Here is a 21,671-nt window from a genome sequence, read left to right on the forward strand (position 1 = left end):
CTAGAATTGCCCTTAACGCTTCCCCAAATCCCTCCCCTGCGCGCTCTTCTTTGCTATTGTCTCAAAAGCTCTTAGTGACAGGAGCCACATGAGACAGCGGCGCTCAGGGAAAAGACGCATTTTACGTGAACTGAAGGTAAGAGAGAGATTTTTCGTTCTTTGGTAAAACATGCGCGTGCATTGGTGTGTGTGTTTGCAGGGAGAGTGGATGAGTTTGACGGGTTGTAGAGGGTAAAATCACGGATGTGCTCACAATGACATTGGCTCTTGTGCATCGGGATGCAGATCAGATCAATGCATTTCTGTGCGTGTTTAGAGCTGAGTGATCAACGGATGAGCAGATGTGTTATTTAGACAATCTGATGTGACATCTGCAGGGATCATGAAATCTGTTGCATCAGATCAAATGGATTGTTTTTCCCCTCACACTGCATCATTATTGAGCATCTCTGTGCTGCTTTTCTTTATGTCTTTCAGCTCAGGTGTTATGATAAAATAAATAGAATCATCTATATTCATCCGTATCAGCGGATCTTAGTGTATCCTGTCACATGCTTGTTTTGTTTTGTGTTAGTTTGTAACACTTTAGATAACTGCAGACAGCTTGCTGTGGATCAGAGGAAAGATTGACGAACAGATGACATATCATGATATCATTGGTTTGACCCTGAGACTTGGTTTGACCCTGGTTTGTGTGATTGATGAAGAGTCTGTTCTTCTTCATGCAGAGTTTCCTATAATGGGCTGGTCAGCCGAGGCTCGATATTTAAAGAACAGGTTGTCATCGCAAGCTTTGCATTTCCCAAAACAGTAACAACAACTTCCTGGAGAAAGACAAAAAGAGGAAGAACATAAACATTCATGCATAGTTTTCTTGTTGTGAATTATTTGACAGGAAGGCCTTTCATAGCTGCTTATCTTCTGACAGTAACGAGAGAATACAACCCGAATTCCGGAAAAGTTGGGACGTTTTTTAAATTTTAATAAAATGAAAACTAAAGGAATTTCAAATCACATGAGCCAATATTTTATTCACAATAGAACATAGATAATGTAGCAAATGTTTAAACTGAGAAATTTTACACTTTTATCCACTTAATTAGCTCATTTAAAATTTAATGCCTGCTACAGGTCTCAAAAAAGTTGGCACGGGGGCAACAAATTGCTAAAAAAGCAAGCAGTTTTGAAAAGATTCAGCTGGGAGAACATCTAGTGATTAATTAAGTTTTTGTGAAAAAAAAATTGTGGAAAACTTTAAAAACAATGTTCCTCAACGTCAAATTGCAAAGGCTTTGCAAATCTCATCATCTACAGTGCATAACATCATCAAAAGATTCAGAGAAACTGGAGAAATCTCTGTGCGTAAGGGACAAGGCCGGAGACCTTTATTGGATGCCCGTGGTCTTCGGGCTCTCAGACGACACTGCATCACTCATCGGCATGATTGTGTCAATGACATTACTAAATGGGCCCAGGAATACTTTCAGAAACCACTGTCGGTAAACACAATCCGCCGTGCCATCAGCAGATGCCAACTAAAGCTCTATCATGCAAAAAGGAAGCCATATGTGAACATGGTCCAGAAGCGCCGTCGTGTCCTGTGGGCCAAGGCTCATTTAAAATGGACTATTTCAAAGTGGAATAGTGTTTTATGGTCAGACGAGTCCAAATTTGACATTCTTGTTGGAAATCACGGACGCCGTGTCCTCCGGGCTAAAGAGGAGGGAGACCTTCCATCATGTTATCAGCGTTCAGTTCAAAAGCCAGCATCTCTGATGGTATGGGGGTGCATAAGTGCATACGGTATGGGCAGCTTGCATGTTTTGGAAGGCTCTGTGAATGCTGAAAGGTATATAAAGGTTTTAGAGCAACATATGCTTCCCTCCAAACAACGTCTATTTCAGGGAAGGCCTTGTTTATTTCAGCAGGACAATGCAAAACCACATACTGCAGCTATAACAACAGCATGGCTTCGTCGTAGAAGAGTCCGGGTGCTAACCTGGCCTGCCTGCAGTCCAGATCTTTCACCTATAGAGAACATTTGGCGCATCATTAAACGAAAAATACGTCAAAGACGACCACGAACTCTTCAGCAGCTGGAAATCTATATAAGGCAAGAATGGGACCAAATTCCAACAGCAAAACTCCAGCAACTCATAGCCTCAATGCCCAGACGTCTTCAAACTGTTTTGAAAAGAAAAGGAGATGCTACACCATGGTAAACATGCCCCGTCCCAACTATTTTGAGACCTGTAGCAGAAATCAAAATTGAAATGAGCTCATTTTGTGCATAAAATTGTAAACTTTCTCAGTTTAAACATTTGCTATGTTATCTATGTTCTATTGTGAATAAAATATTGGCTCATGTGATCTGAAAGTCTTTTAGTTTTCATTTTATTAAAATTTAAAAAACGTCCCAACTTTTCCGGAATTCGGGTTGTACATCTTTTTTTTCAGGTTCAGTAAATACTGGAGTTGTGTGGGGAAATGCTACTAGAGTTGAGAATTGGGGATTAAGTGTTTAGGATCTTGTTCTAAAGATAAAGTGGGAATATGATTGCACTATAATGAAAATATATATAATTGAAAACTTCTTTCAGGAACTGCAATTTCACTCTGAATTTATTTGCCAAGTAAGATTATTACAATGAGTTTGTAAATCGATCACAGTCCACAATTATAAATTCACTTTCACTTTTGTTTGGTATGTTTTGATCTCACTCTGTGCACTCAAGCCACATCCACACGCTCCTGAGTTTGACAAACACACAAGAAACTGAAGCATCTTCACTTTGAAATACAGTAGTTTGACTGTGGCCCCTTCTGCAAAGGAAAACCTACGAAAAAACCTACTGTTGTTTTTTATTTTTTATTAATTAATAGTTGAATGTATTTTATTCAGTAAACTAAATAGATATTTATAATGTTACAAAATATTGCCATTTCAAATAAATGTTGTTCTTTTGAAAGTTCTGTTAATCCACACTAAAGACTGGAGGAATGATGCTGAACATTCAGCTTTGCATCACCAAAATAATTTACATTTTAAATTATATAATAGAAAAAAGTTTTTTTAAATTGGAATAATATTTTACAAAATCTGTTCACAAAACAAAATGTATTTTCTGTTATCCTACTTTTTATTTATTTATTGTTTCCTTGCTTTTTAATATATATATATACATACACACAGAGGTTTAATTATAAAAAAAAATTTGGTGGGTGTTTATTTGGGAATTAATGCCCTCAGTTTTTGTGTCCATGATAAAGCCAACCCATGTTTCCCAGATGAATATCATGCTCTGTAAACATCATCACCATGTTCAGTGCTACGGGATGTTGTTCCCTTCAGACCTCGAGACAGGAAGCTCATGTCTGCTCCTTTAAATCGCGCTGGAGCCGTTGAGTTTGTGAACAACAGGAAGTGCCCCCCACACCCCCCTCGGAGACAGCTGCGACGTTGCCTGAAGAAAACAGTCAAGCTTTAGACACCATGACCTCAAAACTATTCGGACACCGAAGTCATGTTATTTTGTGTTATTATTACTCATGATGTATATAATCTTTTTATTATTGTAGTCTACTAAATACCTAGTTATTTTTTTCTTATTGTCAAATTATCAAAAATGACACTTATAAGAAATGGTTTCTGGGTAGTGTGCACTGAAACGTAAAAATGAAATGTATCCGTCATTAAAAAACACAAATCTGTTGATCTCAAGCAGTAACTGTGGTGTTTTGGTGGAAAATAAAAATGTTTGTAAGAAACATAATAAACTGAAGCCTTTCACATAACTCTCCTTTTTACATAATGGTTGTAATGTCCGATCTTTGTCTCTCACTCAGTTAATACACACTTAATCTCAGTAAAGAAACACTCAAGCAGAGCTGAAACAGAGTGAGGGAGTGATTATATACCACACACACACACACTCCTAGGGTTATTAAATGTCATAGTATTTACTGTGTTTCAGGTATAGTCTGTGCATCTCTATGGTGTTGTGATACGAGCAGGATGTGACATCAGCAGTCTTCGCTCACAGTCTTCTGCTCGTGCGGATTGGGCATGAGTGAGGAGCCCCGCCCTCATTCACCCAGCTGACCAATCAGAATGTTCGAGGTGAAGCCCATGAGCGTGGAGAAGAAGGACACAGCTGCAGGAACAGGTGTGTGTGTGTGTGTGTGTGTGTGTGTGGACATGCGTTTAATTGTTTATCATTGCGTGTCATGTAATTGTAGTGTGGCTTGTTTATTTGAGGGTAAACTTAGCATCAGGGATTGCCCGAGTTAATTTCAGCGAATCCTTCAGAGTTAACTCCAGTTAATCCAGCTCAGGGCCACAGAACATATACACCCGTCCATGAGTTTGAAAACATGAGTGTAAAACATATTTATGATGTGATGTCATTTCCGAAAAGTAAACATTTTAGCATTTTAAAACATTGAATAAATAAATAACAAATAAAAAGTTACAAATAATTATTAATATTAATAATACAATAATATAATAATGAATAATATTCTTGCAGTCATTTGTGTCATTTTTGCTCACAAATAGCAATATCTACCTAAAAAAAATTAAGTGGTTGACATAAACAAAAAAAAAATTGTATTTGTATATATTATTATATATATATCTGACTTAGAATTTGTATTATTTATATATATTTTTTATGGCGTTCCAGGTCTAAAAATCACCCTTTTAAAATGCCCTCATTTAAAGAGGTTTATATTAAATTAAATTAAATTAAATTAAATTGATGCTTTTAGCTGACACTTTTATCCAAACGATTTACATTCAGGCTAACATTTTTTACCTAACATGTGTTCCCTGGGAATCCATCCCACAACTTTTTGCACTGCTAATGCAATGCTCTACCACTGAGACATTGGTTAAACCAGACCAAAAGAACCTGGTTCTTCACTAAAAATGATATTTGTTGAGGGAACAAATTAAAATAAGATGATGAAATGTGATGTCAGCTTGCATTTCAGTTTTTAGCTGTTTCTACTTGTTTTTTTTAAATACATTTTAAGCCATCTTGTGTCCCCCTGTAACTCTAGAATGATTGCTTGCTAGGCCATGCACAACTGTAAATTGCCTTTCAATTCATTTTCAACAAACTGATGGATAATTGAAATTGTTTCTCTGTGGTAATTTACTTGAGATCTTGTCAAACTTTTAATTATAACCTAAGCTTAACTTCTAATATTTGGATTCTTATGTTGTGAGCGACAGGTGCTGAAACACAAGGTTTGCCGAGCTTTTCCACATGTTGTATTCCACGATGCAAACCAAGTTTCTAATCATGCAGTAGACATCGTCGGCATGTAAAGGTGGAGGTTATTTGTTGATGCATCTGTGTGATGTCTTGGGATAGGTCCGGATGATTTGTTCATCATGGCTCAGAAAAACATGATGCAGACTAATTATACAATGCTTTCATCAGATAAATAATTCAGTCATTCAGAAATGTTGTTGCTATGCACATTCTTGCTGACATTTCCAAAAAATCTGTTTCAGAAGTTTTAAGTTCTGTAATTTTAATTAGTCGTACTCTTATCTGGTATCTCCTCATACAGTAGTAATGAACAGTAGATGGTGTGCATGGATTCGTGGAACTGACTGAAGCTGACTGGTGTGTGTCTGTCCTGTAGATGAGGGCAGTAAGGTGTGTGACAGGGGTGTCGGCGGTCGTGAAGGGGATTCTCTGTATCTTTCCGAGGGTCAGGACTGGGTCATCTCTCCCTCCTGCTCTCCAGAGGAACCCAGCGCCATCTCACCCGTGCTGGCCGAGGAAACCTTCCGCTACATGAGTAAGTGTGTGTGTGTGTGTGTGTGTGTAGTCACTAATGTTTGCTTGCTATTTCTGTCATGATTGCCGTTGTTGGGGAAGCTACTCATAATTCATAAAGTTAAACTACGGTCAGGTTACAGTTGACTGTAGCTTGTTCTGTTTTTTGTAATTAGTCTCAAATAGGCAGGGTTCCTGAAAATAACAGGAATATTTCTAAAACTATAATTACAAAATAAAAGATTTTTAAGTTAAGGAGTTATAGACATTTTTGTCGGTTGTAGTTGCAAATTGCTCTTTGTTACTCTGATCTCTGTAAAATCATTTATAAAAATCCTTATCTAGTTGTGTTTCGCCCAAAGATGGATGATGTGAAGCATTGCTTTTTTTTTATAGATTTTGACTTAACATTTACAAGGTCAAAAAATGTTTTTAACAGGAAGCGTATGCATAGATGAACTGTCCACAGTAAGATCAATAACATGCATTTAGAAAACATATGTGCATTTAATGCCAACTTTGAACCTGAACAGTTGTATGTTTCAAATATAAAGCATACAGTATAAACCTTAAAGGGTTGAAGCGTTTAGCCCTGAAAATGACAGTAAATACTTTTTTATTTTTATTTTATTAGCTTTTATCATTTTTGTATTACTTAGATATTCACCTTTTATTTCTCAAACTTCATGTTATTTAGAATGTTTTTGATTTTACCTTGCATTTGTTTTTTTTATTATAGTACAGTTTTTATTTTCCAGGATGCATTGCCCTTACATAGGGAATAAATAATTCATGTTCGTTTCAGCTTAATTTGCTTACTGTCAAAACAAATGAAAATCAATCAAACTTTCCGACGTTACATAAGGGAGAAAGAGGAAATGGACAGCATGTTTGTTTTTCACCTCAGTTCGCTCGGCAGTAAAGTACATAGTGATAAAAATATATGAACTATATATTTTATATAATTATAATTATTTCATACCATTTGAATTTTAAGTTACACTTAATTGAAGGTGTCCTTGTTACAGTGTAATTATACATTTAAATAATGAGTAATATTAATTTACTACATGTACTACAGGATTAGGGTTTGGTTTAGGGTAATTATGCATATATTTCATTGTTATAATAATAATAATAATAAGCACATGTAGCGTGCAACAAGGACACCTTAAAATAGTGTTAATTGATCATCGATTTAAAGTGTAACAGGACACTGTGGGAAGAGCGGCTCGTTACTGACAAATTTACATTATTTTGTAAACAGCTGAGCTTCTGTGATGCCACTGGATCATGTAGTTAAGTTAGTAGCATTGCTGCACTGCACCCTACACTGGTGTGTGTGTGTGTGTGTGTGTGTGTGTGTGTGTGTGTGTGTGTGTGCGTGCCTGTCCCTGGCAAGGGCACAGGAATTCAGTGGTCAGGTCTCTTAAGTGCAGCTGACAGCAGAGCCGTCCGGGCGTCACGGGGCGGGAGGGAGAGGGACTGATGGATGGATAGAGAGAGGAGAGGAGAGCAGTCATGCCGGTGCGAAACATACACAATGAGGAGCTTTATGATCAATATGCTGCAGAAGGTGAGACCATATCGAGATTCGTACATGCACTGAGCATAAAGAGGTGCGTGTGAGCATCTCATTTTATTTTGAAGTATCTGTGCCGATCACAGACACTTCAGGACAATGCAAGGTCATCTATAACGGACAGGGCATGTGGGGTGTTTCTGTATGCAGTATGTGTTGTGTGCGTCTGTTTGTGTCGCTGCATGAAGGCAGTGTTGAATGTTTCCTTGAATGACTTCTTGTGGCAGGTTTGCTGAGGGTGTGTGCTGCTCATTTCTGCAGTGTGTACAGGAAGTGGAGGCGCTTGTTTCTCTGCGTCTCTGTAACCATCCACTTGTGCTGATGTCATCTTTAAGAGTCGCTCAGTGCTGAATGCTAGGGCTGTCACCATTATGAAATTAGGCTGACGATTAATTGTCTAAGAAATAATTGCTTGTTTTAGGGCTTTTGTGTGACATAGTCATGCCTTTCACATTTTGCAGATTAGAGTTGTGCAATGTTTAAAAAAAAAAAAACTATGTTTTGAAATAGAGCAATTTTTTTCAGTTCCTATTATGACTGTGTATATTTAAAGGGACAGTTCACTAAAAAAAAAAATTTTTTATTTACTCACCCTCAAGTATTTCCAGAGCTGTATGAGTTTCTTTCTTCTGTTGAATATGAAAAAATATATTATGAAAAATGTGGGCAACCAAACAGTTGCTGGTCTCCATTGACTTATTCCATTGACTCTCCATAGTATAGAATAAAAAAAATACTATGGAAGTCAATGGAGACCAGCAACTGCCCACGATCTTCTAAATATCTTCTTTTGTGTTCAGCAGTCCTATTGATTTGATTCATTAACAGATCTGCTTCATAAGAGTCATTTGTTCATGAATCGTGTTCTAATCAGGGGTCAGAGCGGACGGTCAGAGCACTAATGAGGGAGGAGGGAGGGTGTTTAGCTTTCCTCTAGAAAGGGGGGAACACAGCCAGAGTCCTGCTGAGACTTTTTGCCCTAGTTTTACCCAGTTGGATGATGATGTGATACTAAAAATAAACTGAGAGGGATAGAGGGGGCAGATGGAGGCTATTTCAGGTTTATAATCAGAGGGTTGAACATGAGAGGCGATGAACAAGAGCACAAAGTCATATTTAAAGATTGAGAAGCATAATAGAAGATCCCAATATATCAGCTTATTGATTAAAATTTATATGACATATTTCATAATAAGCAACATTTTCTGTAGTATTTGTACAGATGGCTCCTTAGTACCATGGTTTAATTAATGTTTAATTAATGTAAGTCTATATAAACTCAACTGGCAATTTTCACAAAAATCCCATAGCTATTACAGTACATTTTTGTATGTGAAATCAGCTAATAGTCAGTTATTTAGTCTTTTATATTCAATTATGTCTAATCTAATAAATTAAAAGCAAATCAGTTGCATTTAACAGATTAGAGCTGGGAGTTTTTTCTGCAATTACAGCTAATCTAATTAAATCAGTTTTCAAGTCAAATCAAATTATTTTTATATCTGTAATAGGCAGTGCTTTTATTTATACACTATTATATTATTAGTTCTTTTTTAGCTGTAATGTTCTCTTTTGATAATTTTAGCACATAACCCTTAAAAAAATAATAATAATAATATATATACAGTACAGACCAAAAGTTTGGAAACATTACTATTTTCAATGTTTTTGAAAGAAGTTTCTTCTGCTCATCAAGCCTGCATTTATTTGATCAAAAATACAGAAAAAACAGTAATATTGTGAAATATTATTAACTTTTGGTCTGTACTGTATGTATATATATATATATATACACAGTATATGTATGTTAAAGTTTTTCAGCCAATATTAATATTTTATTTCAAAATTATTTCAGTTAACAAAAATGATTTTTAATAGTTTTAATTGTATTTTAGTTAACAGTAACAGCACTGGTAATAAGATGACGGATCACTCAAGATTGCTTGCCAGAAATCCAGGTTTCACTCTTATTGTGTTCTGTCATTGTTTAATGTGATTCTGGACCACAAAACCTTGAGTGTCAATTTTTGAGATTCATACAACTTCTGAAAGCTGAATACATAATCTTTCCATTGATGTATGGTTTGTTAATATTTGGCCAAGATACAACTATTTGAAAATCTGGAATCTGAGGGCGCAAAAAATATAAATATTGAGAAAATCACCTTTGAAGTTGTCCAAATGAAGATCTTAGCAATGCACATTACCAATCAAAAATTAATTGTTTTTTTGGCTATTGCAAATATTGTAGCAAAATCCCAGGTCCCTCATTTTGTCCGTTTTAGAAATTTGCAGCAAACTGTTTTGCAGTGGTCTCACTTCTGTGATAGTAGAAGTGAACTGAGCGGCCTGACCCCAGCTGAAGGTTTACTGGAGATCAGAGGTCTCCACATGTCTGGTATTACATGTGCATCACTTAACACTGAGGTTTCTTCATGACGCTTAGGTTATATAAAGTCGTCTGATTTAGACCGAGCGGATCAGTGCATCTGTGGCATGAGTCATGAGTGTTTTTGAGGCTTGTTCAGTTCATGTGTTTTGTGAGGTAATGAAGGTTCAGTCAGTGTGTGTTTGGGTCTGGACAGAGGAAGGTGTTGTGCTGTGATTGATGTGTCAGGATGCTTCAGTTGAGTGAAGAGCACCATCTTGCCATCTCGGGTAAAGACAGCTGTGTGTGTGTGTGTGTGTGTGTGTTTAAACCTAATGTGACTGCATTTATTTCAATCCAGGAGCACTCACGGGACAGTGACTGCTGTCAGGTGCTTCATTACTCCTCCTCCTCTCTCTCTCTCTCTCTCTCTCTCTCTCTCTCTCTCTCTCTCTCTCATTCTCTTTCTCTTGTTCCCTCTGCAGCATTCCTAGCTGTTGGTTCCTCTTATCCTCATAATGACTCTAACAGTCTCTCTGAAGGTAACACTGATGCTTTACCTGTCTATGTCCCACTTCCATCTGGTTACAGTACTGCTGTCCTTCCTAGTCTCTGCTTCTATTTTAGTATTTGTTTTTAGCTAGTATTTGACCTCAGGATACCAGCATGTCTAGTCTGGGGAGTTAACTGTGCCGCAGTGTCCTAGAGCCATCTGAAACTCACATTAAAGGGGTCAAATCATGGAAAACATTTATTGAAACTAAACTCAACTATGAGCACATTAACACAAACTCCTATTACGTATTAAAGACTTGGCATTGTTACTCATTTCACATGTGAAGATGTTAGCCAATCATACTGTACTGCATACTGCATGAAGCCTTAAAGATACAGTGGCCAAACCATCCTATTTAATAATGTATGGTGCAGCAAGCAGGTTGTCTGTCCATGCTGAAAGAGAAAATGCTGCTCGATGCAACAAAATCATGTTTGGGATGACTAGGATTTATTGCTTGTCAATATGGAACAGTAAAAGATTATGTAAATGAGACAAAATAGCTTTTGATGCAATCTTGACAGGAATTATTAGTTTGACTTAAGGAAAAAATATTTCAGAAATTATTCTAAAATGCTGATTTACTGCTCAGTTAACATTTTGATTATTATATGTTGAAAACCGTTGTGCTGCCGAATGTCTCTGTGAAAACTATTCTTTGATGAATAGGAAGTTCAAAAGAACAGCATTTATTTGAAACAGAAATATTTTGTAACATCACATGATCAAAAGAAATGCAGCCTTGCTGAATAAAATTATTAATTTGTTTTTAAAAAATAATCTTTTGAATCTTAACTGCTGCATTTTGGTGTCTTAGTTTTTTCCATGAAAATGCTAACATGGCACTAAAAATAAATAAATGACTTTTGAACAGTAGTTTAGTGCCTGCAGTTAATAGTGAATCTGAATGCAGATGTGTTTGAATGCACTTTGGGTTTGTGCATGATGTTACTGCAGTGTCAGGAGGTGTGTGTCCGTGTATTGCATGTGTAGGGCTTGCCATATGGCATGTGGGTGTTTTAACAGCTTCCTGTTTTGTTGTGTCTCACTGAATATGCACTGCTAGTATAGATGCCAGTTTTCTTTTTTGTTTAGTTTTTTTACACGCTTTCACATTGATCTTGTGTTGTCTGTGTCTCTCTCACCGTAGTCCTCAGCGCTGAGCGGGTGGAGCAGATGACCAAGACCTACAGTGACACTGACGTGGTCACACACCTCCTGGCTGAAGTGAGTGATCGGTCAGCAAACTGTGAGAAAATCATTTGTCTAGTTTGTTTTGGTTCATAACAGATCTTGACTGGTTGTCTGTTTGCTTTACGATGTGGTCCCGCAGAGGGATCGCGACCTGGAATTGGCAGCTCGGATCGGTCAGTCTCTCCTACAGAGGAATCACGTGCTGCAGGAACGAAACGAATCTCTGGAGGAGCAGCTAGCGCAGGCCCTAGACCAGGTACAGCATGCTTTGACATGAGACAATTGAAGCTAACTGTGTATAAGCTGGCTTCAAAGTCTTCCATGTAATCGCTCTGTCAGGTTCATCAGCTTCAGCATGAGTTGACGAAGAAGGATGAACTCCTCCGTATGGTGGCGAGCACTAGCGAGGAGAGCGAGACCGACTCCAGCTGCTCCACGCCGCTACGTCACCCCGTGCCCGCCGGGACCGCGCTCGCCCTCAGCCAGCTAGAGGCCCTCCAGTTCAAACTCCAGGAGCTGGAGGAGGAGAACCTGTCCCTGAGATCAGAGGTGCGTCATGAGCTCTGGATGTTTCTGGAGCGTAAGGGTTTTATGAAAGCGTTACCTCTTGATTTTCTCTCTGATTTCCAGGCCTGTCACCTGAAGAAGGAGACCATTACTTATGAGGAGAAAGAACAGCAGCTGGTGAGCGACTGTGTTAAAGAGCTACGTGAGTATCTGCATCGACCTTCAAGCTCCTAATTTAAGTTAAACCGAGTCTGTGTACTGTCTACAAGCAGCATCATAAACCAAATTAAACCTCATTAACTTTGTCCTACATAAATGGACTGTAAAGGACCTTTTTGTCCGTTGCAATACATTCTGTGATTATATGACAAAATACATGCAACTTCTGTTGATTTTTGCCAGTTTGCAATTTTGGAAGCACCTTTAACCTCAAAGAACCATCACGAGCACAGAAATGCCAGCAGCCCATAATATAACTGAATTTGATCCAGAATTTCACACATTAAACATCATTAGCTAGCTTGACAGATATCACTTAAAGCAGAAAGAAGCTGGAGGTTATAATGACGGAGATGGACGGGTGCGAGAGGTTGTATCTCAGGCATGGATCGGGTGAATTCACATTTATAATCGTTTATTGTACAGGCAATTAATCTCCGCTCTACGCTACATTGCTGCACAGGCACAAAACACACAAGCTTGTGCATAAGATCACGCACAAATAGAAACATTCAGGTGTGCAGAAAATGATTGTCAGCGTTGTCATGTAATTTATCAGTTTAAAAAAGAAAAAGCTACATCATAATGTTTGTTTCTGAAGGAACTACAGCCCTCAGCTTCGCCATGGAAGAGAGATGCGGCACAGACAAGTCTGTTAAACATTCATTTACTGAAACTGTAGTGTTCTGAAGTGATTATCGAATGCTTGGAGCGCGGCCCTCCACTCACACGCTCCGCTCCGGTGACATTATCCGGTCCTGAATGTGACGCTGCACATGTGCTGAAGTTTAGTTTGGAATGCATCTTGTGCATATGTAAACTATTATATGAATCGGATTGCTTTAGGGTTCATATAAAGAGAAAGCGGATTGGATTTATTGGGATTGTTGTGCTTGTAAATATACGTATTGACTGCTGTAGGTTTGTTTCTTCGGTGTGTTTGATTAACAGGGGAGTCAAACAGTCAGATGGTGTCACTGGCGGATGAGCTCTCCCAGAAGAACGAGGAGTTAATGAGACATCAGGAGGAGATCGCACAACTCCTCTCACAGATGGTAGAGCTCCAGCAGAGAGTCAAAGAGGTCAGGATGCATGCCTTATTTAACACTTTTATTCAGCAAGGATGCATTAAATTGATCAACAGTGACCGTACAGACATTTATAATGTTACAAAGGATTTCTATTTCAAATAAATCCTGCTCTTTGGAACTTTCTATTAATCAAAGAATCCTGAAAAAATAACGGTTTGCACAAAAATATAAACCGTTTTCAACGTTGAGGAGAAATTATTCTTGTGCAGCAAGTCAGCATATTAGAATGATTTCTTTAGGATCACGTGACAATGAAGATTGGAGTAATGATGCTCAAGAAAGGAAACTTGAATTTTACTGTGTGTATAATTGCGTATGTCTGTGTTTGTTTCTCAGTTGGCATTAGAGAAAGAAGAGCTGAGAATTCACCTGCGAGCCTCGAAGGAAGCACAGCGGCAGCTCACGGTGGAGGTAAAACTCCACACATACTGCAGCTCAAACAGCTCTGTGTCTGCTAGTCTCGTATAGCCACATCTTCAGACTGACGGCTGAAGGTCTGGAATCTATGGTGGCTTTCATTGGCCAAGGCCTTCCCATGAGCCCTTTTGACTGACATGTCACACAACCAATCACAGTTAGTTTCGTTCAGCGTCACGTTTCAGGGCTTGGAAATATCGCCACAATAAAAGACCGGTGAGTAAAACTCTCGGACATATTTTAGAGATTCTACGCCATGAACTTTAAATATTTGAGATCCTTTTGAATATCCAGTGTTTAGTTGATCCTGATAAGCGCTCGTCGTCACAGTTGTAAACTCGGTGGCTTTCTTCTTTCGTGAGGGGGTTTGGTGCCACAGCATTTTTGTTTCCAGGCTGAACGTTAAGGAACGCGACACACACGTCTCCCGGAAATCCTGTAGAATTCAACCAATCCGATGATGACGTTACCATTCCTGACGTTTTTCCATTTTTGTGTCCCATATGCAACCCTAACCCTAACCCTAACGGTCCATGAGCATGACGTCTAAGGCTGAGACTATGTGTCTGCCAATCTGGATTAACACTGATCATTCTGATTAAAACTGTGAATTTTTAAGATTAATCTGCTTGCTTAAAGCATTTTAGGTATTAAAGTTTTAAGACAAAGCAGCTTACGCACTGTGACTTGGAAAAGGCCATAAACTGATGTAACTTCATTCGTTCATGCTGTGTGTCCGTCTTATCATTGCACTTCTGAAATGTGTCCATAAAGGCTGGAGTGTTATAACACGTTACAGCACAGAGCTGGTTAATAAATGCAGTGTCCATAGTGACCTGGAAGTGTTATGGTGATCATGTCAGTAATCTCATGGATGTCAGGATATTGAACTCTCTCTGCTGTAGGCTTGGCACGATAAACACATTTTTTGTGACAATAAATTGTCCCAGACATAACTGCAATAAACAATATTGTTGTCATTTTAAAACCATTTTATGAAACGCATCCAGACACAGTGGGAAATATCAAAACGATCAGGTTCGTACAACTAGTGGATAAAGTGATTATGGTGACAGGCCTGCTCTGCTGTATTGTGAGACATCCCAGCGTCCCGTGTCTGTGTGTTTTAGCTGAAGGAGCTGTCAGACACGAATGCCGAGTGTGTGGGAATGTTGCACGAGTCTCAGGAGGAGATTAAGGAGCTGCGCAGTAAGAACATGCCGTCTGCAGACCTGCGCAGACACCTGTCGTACGGACTCTATCCTATGGTGAGAACTCTACACCTCCAGCTCCAGTCACATCTGTTCTTAATACAAGCCAGTTCAGTAACCTGCACATGCAATGCCTTGCTAGATATTCTTAATGCATTAGAATTCACATCCCAATCTGTTATATATTTTCATAAATAATTATAAAGGTTATACTTTATAAATGCATGAAGTTTGGTGGTGATTGTGTGTTTTAATGGGTGGGTATTGTAATTTGAGCTAGAATTAGGCACATTTAATTAAATATGAGAAAAAGAATAGATGTATATATGATTGTATTATTATTGCATTAATTATTAGTTTAAATAGTGGTTACCATTATTTGCAAAAACATTATATATATATATATATATATATATATAGTATAGACATGTATAGTATATAGCCGTGTTTGGTTTTTCATTGTATTTCACTGTAATTTCTTGTTTGTTTTATTTTGTTGTATTTCATTTCATTGTTTATTTCACTTATTCATTCTGTTTCATTGTTTTTATTTCATGTTTCTTATTATTTTATTTAATTGTTCATTTTACTTTTTTGTTATTGAATTGTATTCATTATTTTTTGGGTGATTCAATTTTTATTTGTTTTTAAATAACACATTTATTTCTGCATGAGCCAGTCTCTGTCTCTTTGCTTTGGGTTAACAGGTATATAATCATTGCTCGTTTTTTCTGTCCTTCAGGATTCTTTGGCAGCTGAGATTGAAGGTAGTATGAGAAGAGAGCTGAGTGTAGAAGAGGAAATGGTCTTTCAGGACCAGAGGTAATGCTTACCATTCACACACAGAGTTATGTTTATAATAGTAATTTTTCCTTCAGCAGGACTGACCTTTGACCCCTGTCTGCTCTGTCTGAAGGTCGACCCACAAGCGTGTGTTCCAGACGGTGCGGTCTGTCAATCAGTCGGTGATGAGAGCGGCTGCCGCAGTGCCTCCGATCCCTGGCTCCGCCCACAGCGGCGTGGTCATGACCCCGGTGCCCTATCAGTCACACACACCCAACACAGAGGAGCGAGCTGGAGACGTGGACACCACCAAGTGAGTGTGACTGCACTATGTGTTTATACCCACATTGCTTTTGTGTGTTTCTAACACGTGTGTGTGTGTTTGTGTGTGTGTGTGTGCTGCAGAGAGAACTCTCATCTGGGTCAGCCCGGCTCTCCCGGGGGAAACAACCCCACGTCAGCCCTAAACCGCCTCTCCCTGCGGAGGCAGAACTTCCTGTGCGAGCGACAGTTCTTCCAGGCCGAGAGAGAGCGAAAGCTGCAGGAGCTGGCGGCTGCGGAGTCTGAAGAGGGCGGGACCAGCTGCAGTTCACCAGTGGGAAGCACCGTCTCGTCTTTCACCAACCTATCAGAGTTCTCCTTCTCCTCCAGCTGTTTCAAGACATTTCTGCCTGAAAAACTGCAGATTGTTAAACCAATGGAAGGTGGGTAGAGGATAGTGTGGCATGTACTTTTTGGTTTATGTTGATGTAAACAAAGTGTTAACTAATCGCTGTTCGGACTGTGAGCATTCCCTCTAGCACTTTAAGGTTTAATTCATTAACATTAGTTAATAAATTAGTCTCAGCATATTAAATGTTATTTTTAGATAATTTATTAATGTAGTTTATTGTATAAATATATTATTGTTAATGTTTGCTCATAAAATATATAAATGTTGAATTAATTCATGCGTTTAATTTATAACATTTAAAACTGTTTGATGTATTAGAATACAGTACACCATTCAAAAGTTTAAGATAAGTAAGTTCTTTGATGTTTTTGAAAGAAGTCTCCGTGTCCGAACCTGGCATGTATGTGTAGAAATACACATTTACACATCATTGTAGTGCATCACTGTTTCTTGAGTATTTGTTCCTGTTGGTTTGATCTTCAGGTTCTCTGACTCTTCATCACTGGCAGCAGCTCGCTAAACCCCACCTGGCCACTATTCTAGACCCCCATCCAGGGGTAGTTACCAAAGGCTTCCGCCCTCTTCCTCAGGACAGTGTTCACCATCTGACTGACCTCGAAGAGGACGAAGACCAGGAGAAACTGGCATGGGAACATAAGAGAAAAGAGAAGGAGCCACAGGATGCTAAGATAAAAGAGGAAAATGATGAGGAGGAGGAGGAAGGAATCACGTTTAATGTTCACTCATCATCAACTCCGGAAGAGATAGGAAAGAGGAGGTGTGTCCAAAGCCCAGCTAATGTCCCGCCCCTTCCTGCATCCCTCAGGAATTCCCCTGTGCCCATAGCAACGGCCATTTCCTTAGCAACAGCAGTTAACCTGACAGCCAGCGCTGCTCCTGCGGTTAGTTCAGGAACCTCAGCATCAGCACCTCCACAGTTTCAGCTGAGTCTCGAATCTAAAGCGCCCTCTACAGGTAAATAACTGTCACTTCAAACTTCCAGTTCCTGTATAATAATGAATGTATATTGATCACTTTGTGTTTGTTTAGCTATAAATCCTGGGAAATATCAGAGCTCCACTTTTTCCACATACACCTTCACTACCTGCCGGATCCTGCATCCTAGAGACAGCACACAAGTGACAGCCAGGTACAACATCTTATCTATCACCTCTAATGAACAGCAGTTCAAGGGTGTGAATCATCTGAGAACTGTCTTTATTTTTGCACATCTTTACTTTAGTAAGGAACCATCAGATTTTAGTATGCAAGTGAGTTTAAGACTGATTTGTTCATTATAAAGAACTTTTATGTAAAAACGAATAAAAGGCCGAGTCATACAAAAGAGTCAATACGCTGATGAATCAGAGCGGTTGCACTGTATGTTTGTTAATGCGTGCAACCAGCAAGGTTAACGAACGAGAATTGTCTATTTTTTATTAAATGGATTGTTTATTTTTTATTATCATTTATTTATTATTTTTATTATGGCACTTAAAGGGATACTCCACCCCAAAATGAACATTTTGTCATTAATCACTTACCCCCATGTCGTTCCAAACCCGTTCGTCTTCGGAACACAATTTAAGATATTTTGGATGAAACCCAGAGCCTTGAGACTGTCCCATTGACTGAAAAGTATAAAAGATGTCGTCAGAATAATCCATCTGCCATCAGTAGCTCAACCGTAACGTTATGAAGTGACAAGAATACTGTTTGTAAGTGAAGAAAACAAAAAGCACCACAAGGATGCACTGTTTCTACATGTTTTTATGCTTTGATTTGAAAGAAAACAGCGCATCCTTGTGGCATATTCTCGTCGCTTCATAACATTACGGTTGAACCACTGATGGCAGATGGACTATTCTGACAAGTCTTTCATACTTCTCTGTAACTTGACAATGTAACTTTAACTATGGTACAGTCTCAAGCCTCCCGGTTTCATCCAAAATATCTTAAGCTGTGTTCCGAAGACAAACGAAGATTTTATGGGTTTGGAACGACATGGGGGTAAGTGATTCATGACAAAACTTTCATTTTGGGGTGGAGTATCCATTTAACCTTTCTTAACTCTGTTAATATACATAATGGCAGTTATTGATGGGAAAAAATCATTTATTTTATTTAAATATTTTTTTCTTTTATTTTAGATAAGATATTATATATAATAACATTTAATATAATTGATTCATTTACTTAGAGTTGTTCTCAATTACATGATACATTTAATATACATATATGTGTGTAATTTGATTATTTTTATTTATTTATTATTCATTTAATTTTTTTTTTTTGTGATTTATTCTTATGCATGGATGTGTTTGATCATGTCACGCTTTTCTTTCTGTTTATCAGCTCTGCCTGTAGTCCTTCTGTGAGTGATTACACCCCGAGTTCTCTCCGGACTGGTCCCAGCACTCCAGTCACACCCTGTAGATTGAGTCTGGGCGATTCTTTCCCTATTCGCTGTCCTGCAGCGCCCCCTGGTGGTCTCGCCAAGCTCCTGCTGGAGAAAGGCATCTCTGCTCAGGGTCCCGCCACTGTGGCGGCACCCAAAAAGCCTCTTTCCCTACGTCTTCTTCCCAGCACTCCTCAAAACTCCCCATGCCCCTCCCCTGTGCCCTTCGACTCCCGATCCACCTCTTCGGACAACTTCTTGGCATCCCGTCCCGCCGAGCTCTTCCTGCAAGACGTATACGGGCTGAAACTCGGCCGTGCCCCGCGACCGGATCTCCTCAGCCCTGAACAATCCCCTCATGGGCAGTCAACCAAACCCGACTGCCACACTGTCAACCTCATGGAGCATCTTCGCAAAATTGGCTTGGATAAAAAAGTCATCCAAGGGTCAGACACCAAAGGCGCCCATCCACAGGAATCTGCCACCTTCCTAGCAACAGGAGGAGGCAGCTTATTGGATGGGCTTCGGCGAAATCAAAGTCTGCCTGTCATGGTTGGCCGCCGTAGTGCATCCGTCTCCAGTCCGTCCTGTCCTGTCCCGCCCCCTCACCCTACTTCCCTGGCCCTTCCTACTCCACCATGGGGGAACCTAAACGAACCGCGGCACACACGTAGACACGCCTCCCTTTCTCAGGCCCCGCCCGACCTGCATAATTCATAAGGATGTGGGCGTGGAGTAACTTTATATCTATCCCTCGTATCCTTTATTTAACCATCTGTTCCTTGGAAAAAGAGGCCGAAAGACATTTAAGGTTGTTTTAAAGCACAAAAATTAAGTTAAAGTGTCTTGTTGCAATGTTTATGTGAAAACGCAGATTTTAAAGGCCTTAAAAGCTCTCAAAAGGAAACATAGACTTCTAATCCCATTCTTCTCCATCTAAAGTTCTTTTTTCCTTTATTGTTCATGTATGTCCCCTTCATCCTTTATTTAGTTTCATTAACAAGTCATCACACTTATATTCTGTCTCGTGAGGCTGTGGAGCTGTGAAGTGGTGGATAGAGCAGACAGGAAAATGTATGTGTAGAAAGATGTTGAACGTTGAATCGATGGAAGGAAGGAGGTTAAAATGAAATGCTATAAAGGACCGGAGATATGAGGGTTTCTGTAGGTTAAAAGTGAATAAATGGTCACTTTGATTCATCCTAGTGAATTATAGAAACAAGATTGAGGTGATGAACACAAACAAGAATGGAGTATGGCAAGTGAAATGGATGGTCGCATCTTCACAGCCTCATTTTAGGAGTTTGTCTTGATTCATTCAGCAGTTCCTGAGAGTTTCTCTGTGTAGTTGGTCAGTCCATCCTTCATTATAGATAGCTAAAGCTTTTTAGACATTTAGTAGGACGTCCACCTGCCCATATTTTCTATTTGTGCATCATTACAGCTACAGATGAAAGGTCAAAGCAAGCATTTGTGTCCCTGGGCATGCTAGTGTATCTGGACATAAGCTCCTCTTATATCTTTGCACTGAATTATCTGGTTATTGGGAAGTTTTGTCACAGAAGAACAGATCTGAAGTGCTCAGGATATATTTGGGTTTGTACAGACACGTGTTCTGCTACATGTAACTTGTCGAAATAATATTCAGGGACTGTGTATAAGGGAAATGAGTGATCAGTTCACATGTAGACTCAAAAGGCATTATTGCAGATTATACTTTAAATTTACTTTAAGTTTAGAGGATTCTGAAACTGAAACCTGAAGAGAAGGGAGTTTGCATTTACACCCCCTAAATATAAAGCATAAAAAATGATTTTAGTGAATACAGAAACCCTTCTAAAGTAGCACTAAAGATGGTCAACCAATTGTATTACATGGTCATGACCTATGACCCCTGAATATTTCCTTAGAGACACCAAATGTGCTTCCTTGTCATCTTCACTTATTTCCCTTAATTTTATGCACTTTTAGTTTTTAACCTACTGGAATTGTGTTTTTAGTAAATAGGCTTTACATGTGTTATCTAACAATAAGGTAAGACTAGAGTACATTAATACATTTATGTAACCGGAGATGGCTAATATTATTCACTAACCTTTCAGCTAAGAGTGGGATTTTAATACATTTCATGTTTTTGGTGGAGTTTGAGAAAGGGACTCAATTTTCTAAGACCTTTTTGGGTTTAAACTTAAAAGATTTTTTTTATCTTTTTGCCTGAATTGTCATTTAATAAGCTACAACGTATGTGGATGTGTTTGTTTTTGTGGTAAACTGACCTTTTGTGCTTTGTGGTAAATGACATGATGACAGCACAACCATCAGTTTGGTTCAGAAACTGTTACAGGAGTGACATTTAGTGAGCTTTTGTCAACTATGCCAAGAACACAAATGAATCTAAATGGGATTCAAACTAAACTTGGTCAAATCAATCACATCATTCAACCTCTTCAGAACAATACCAGCATGCTTGCTGCATTTATACATCACTAGCTTCGCTCTATTCCCAGCTGAAGTGTATGGTACTAAATGCATGATTTGCTTTCTGTATCAAAGTGTCCTTATTAACATCCTGCTGTTGATATCATCAAGCTCTATGCTGCCATTGAGGTCAAAGGTCAATGCTTGATGATAATGCTACTAGCTGTGACATCAAGCACCAGGTGATTTCTTTTGTGCTGTTGACATGGTGTGTTTTCCTGTGTTTAGGTGTCAGAACTGTGTTAGGTTGGATTTTTTTATAATAAAACATGAAAAAAAACCTTTGGTGTCCCTGACATTTTATCCTGAGGAGTTTGAAAACTATACACAGGAGCTAAAATTAGCTTTTTATTCAAGTTCATTTTAAGTGTACAAACATTTTTGGTATATTATACTGAC

General features: G+C 38.8%; 1 protein-coding gene across 2 annotated transcripts; it reads left to right on the forward strand.

Moving 5' to 3' along the window:
- The first annotated feature begins 14 nt into the window (after nt 1-14).
- On the forward strand, nt 15-21,559 carry LOC132152181 (trafficking kinesin-binding protein 2-like). 2 transcript variants are annotated; one of them, XM_059560954.1, is made up of 17 exons: nt 15-136; nt 3,975-4,166; nt 5,659-5,817; nt 10,231-10,287; nt 11,452-11,528; nt 11,635-11,751; nt 11,835-12,044; nt 12,126-12,204; nt 13,173-13,303; nt 13,649-13,723; nt 14,860-14,997; nt 15,683-15,762; nt 15,857-16,036; nt 16,129-16,427; nt 16,880-17,371; nt 17,447-17,546; nt 18,752-21,559. In XM_059560954.1, exons 2-17 carry the CDS (start codon nt 4,112-4,114, stop codon nt 19,512-19,514), a joined length of 3,012 nt encoding a protein of 1,003 aa, XP_059416937.1. In that variant the 5' UTR covers nt 15-136; nt 3,975-4,111; the 3' UTR covers nt 19,515-21,559. The 2 variants fall into 2 exon arrangements, with proteins under 2 accessions (XP_059416937.1, XP_059416938.1); XM_059560955.1 differs by lacking the exons at nt 15-136; nt 3,975-4,166; nt 5,659-5,817 and adding an exon at nt 7,296-7,371.
- The last annotated feature ends 112 nt before the right edge of the window (nt 21,560-21,671 follow it).

The sequence above is a fragment of the Carassius carassius genome, chromosome 10, assembly GCF_963082965.1.
Source record: "Carassius carassius chromosome 10, fCarCar2.1, whole genome shotgun sequence".
Classification (NCBI taxonomy): Eukaryota; Metazoa; Chordata; class Actinopteri; order Cypriniformes; family Cyprinidae; genus Carassius; species Carassius carassius.

Excerpts from the sequence above, each read along its gene's own strand:
- LOC132152181 (XM_059560954.1), top strand. The coding sequence starts at position 4,112 with ATGTTCGAGGTGAAGCCCATGAGCGTGGAGAAGAAGGACACAGCTGCA. Across the intron at positions 15,763-15,856 it reads ATGGTCTTTCAGGACCAGAG|GTCGACCCACAAGCGTGTGT; the intron begins GTAATGCTTACC and ends CTCTGTCTGAAG. Across the intron at positions 17,547-18,751 it reads AGCACACAAGTGACAGCCAG|CTCTGCCTGTAGTCCTTCTG; the intron begins GTACAACATCTT and ends TCTGTTTATCAG.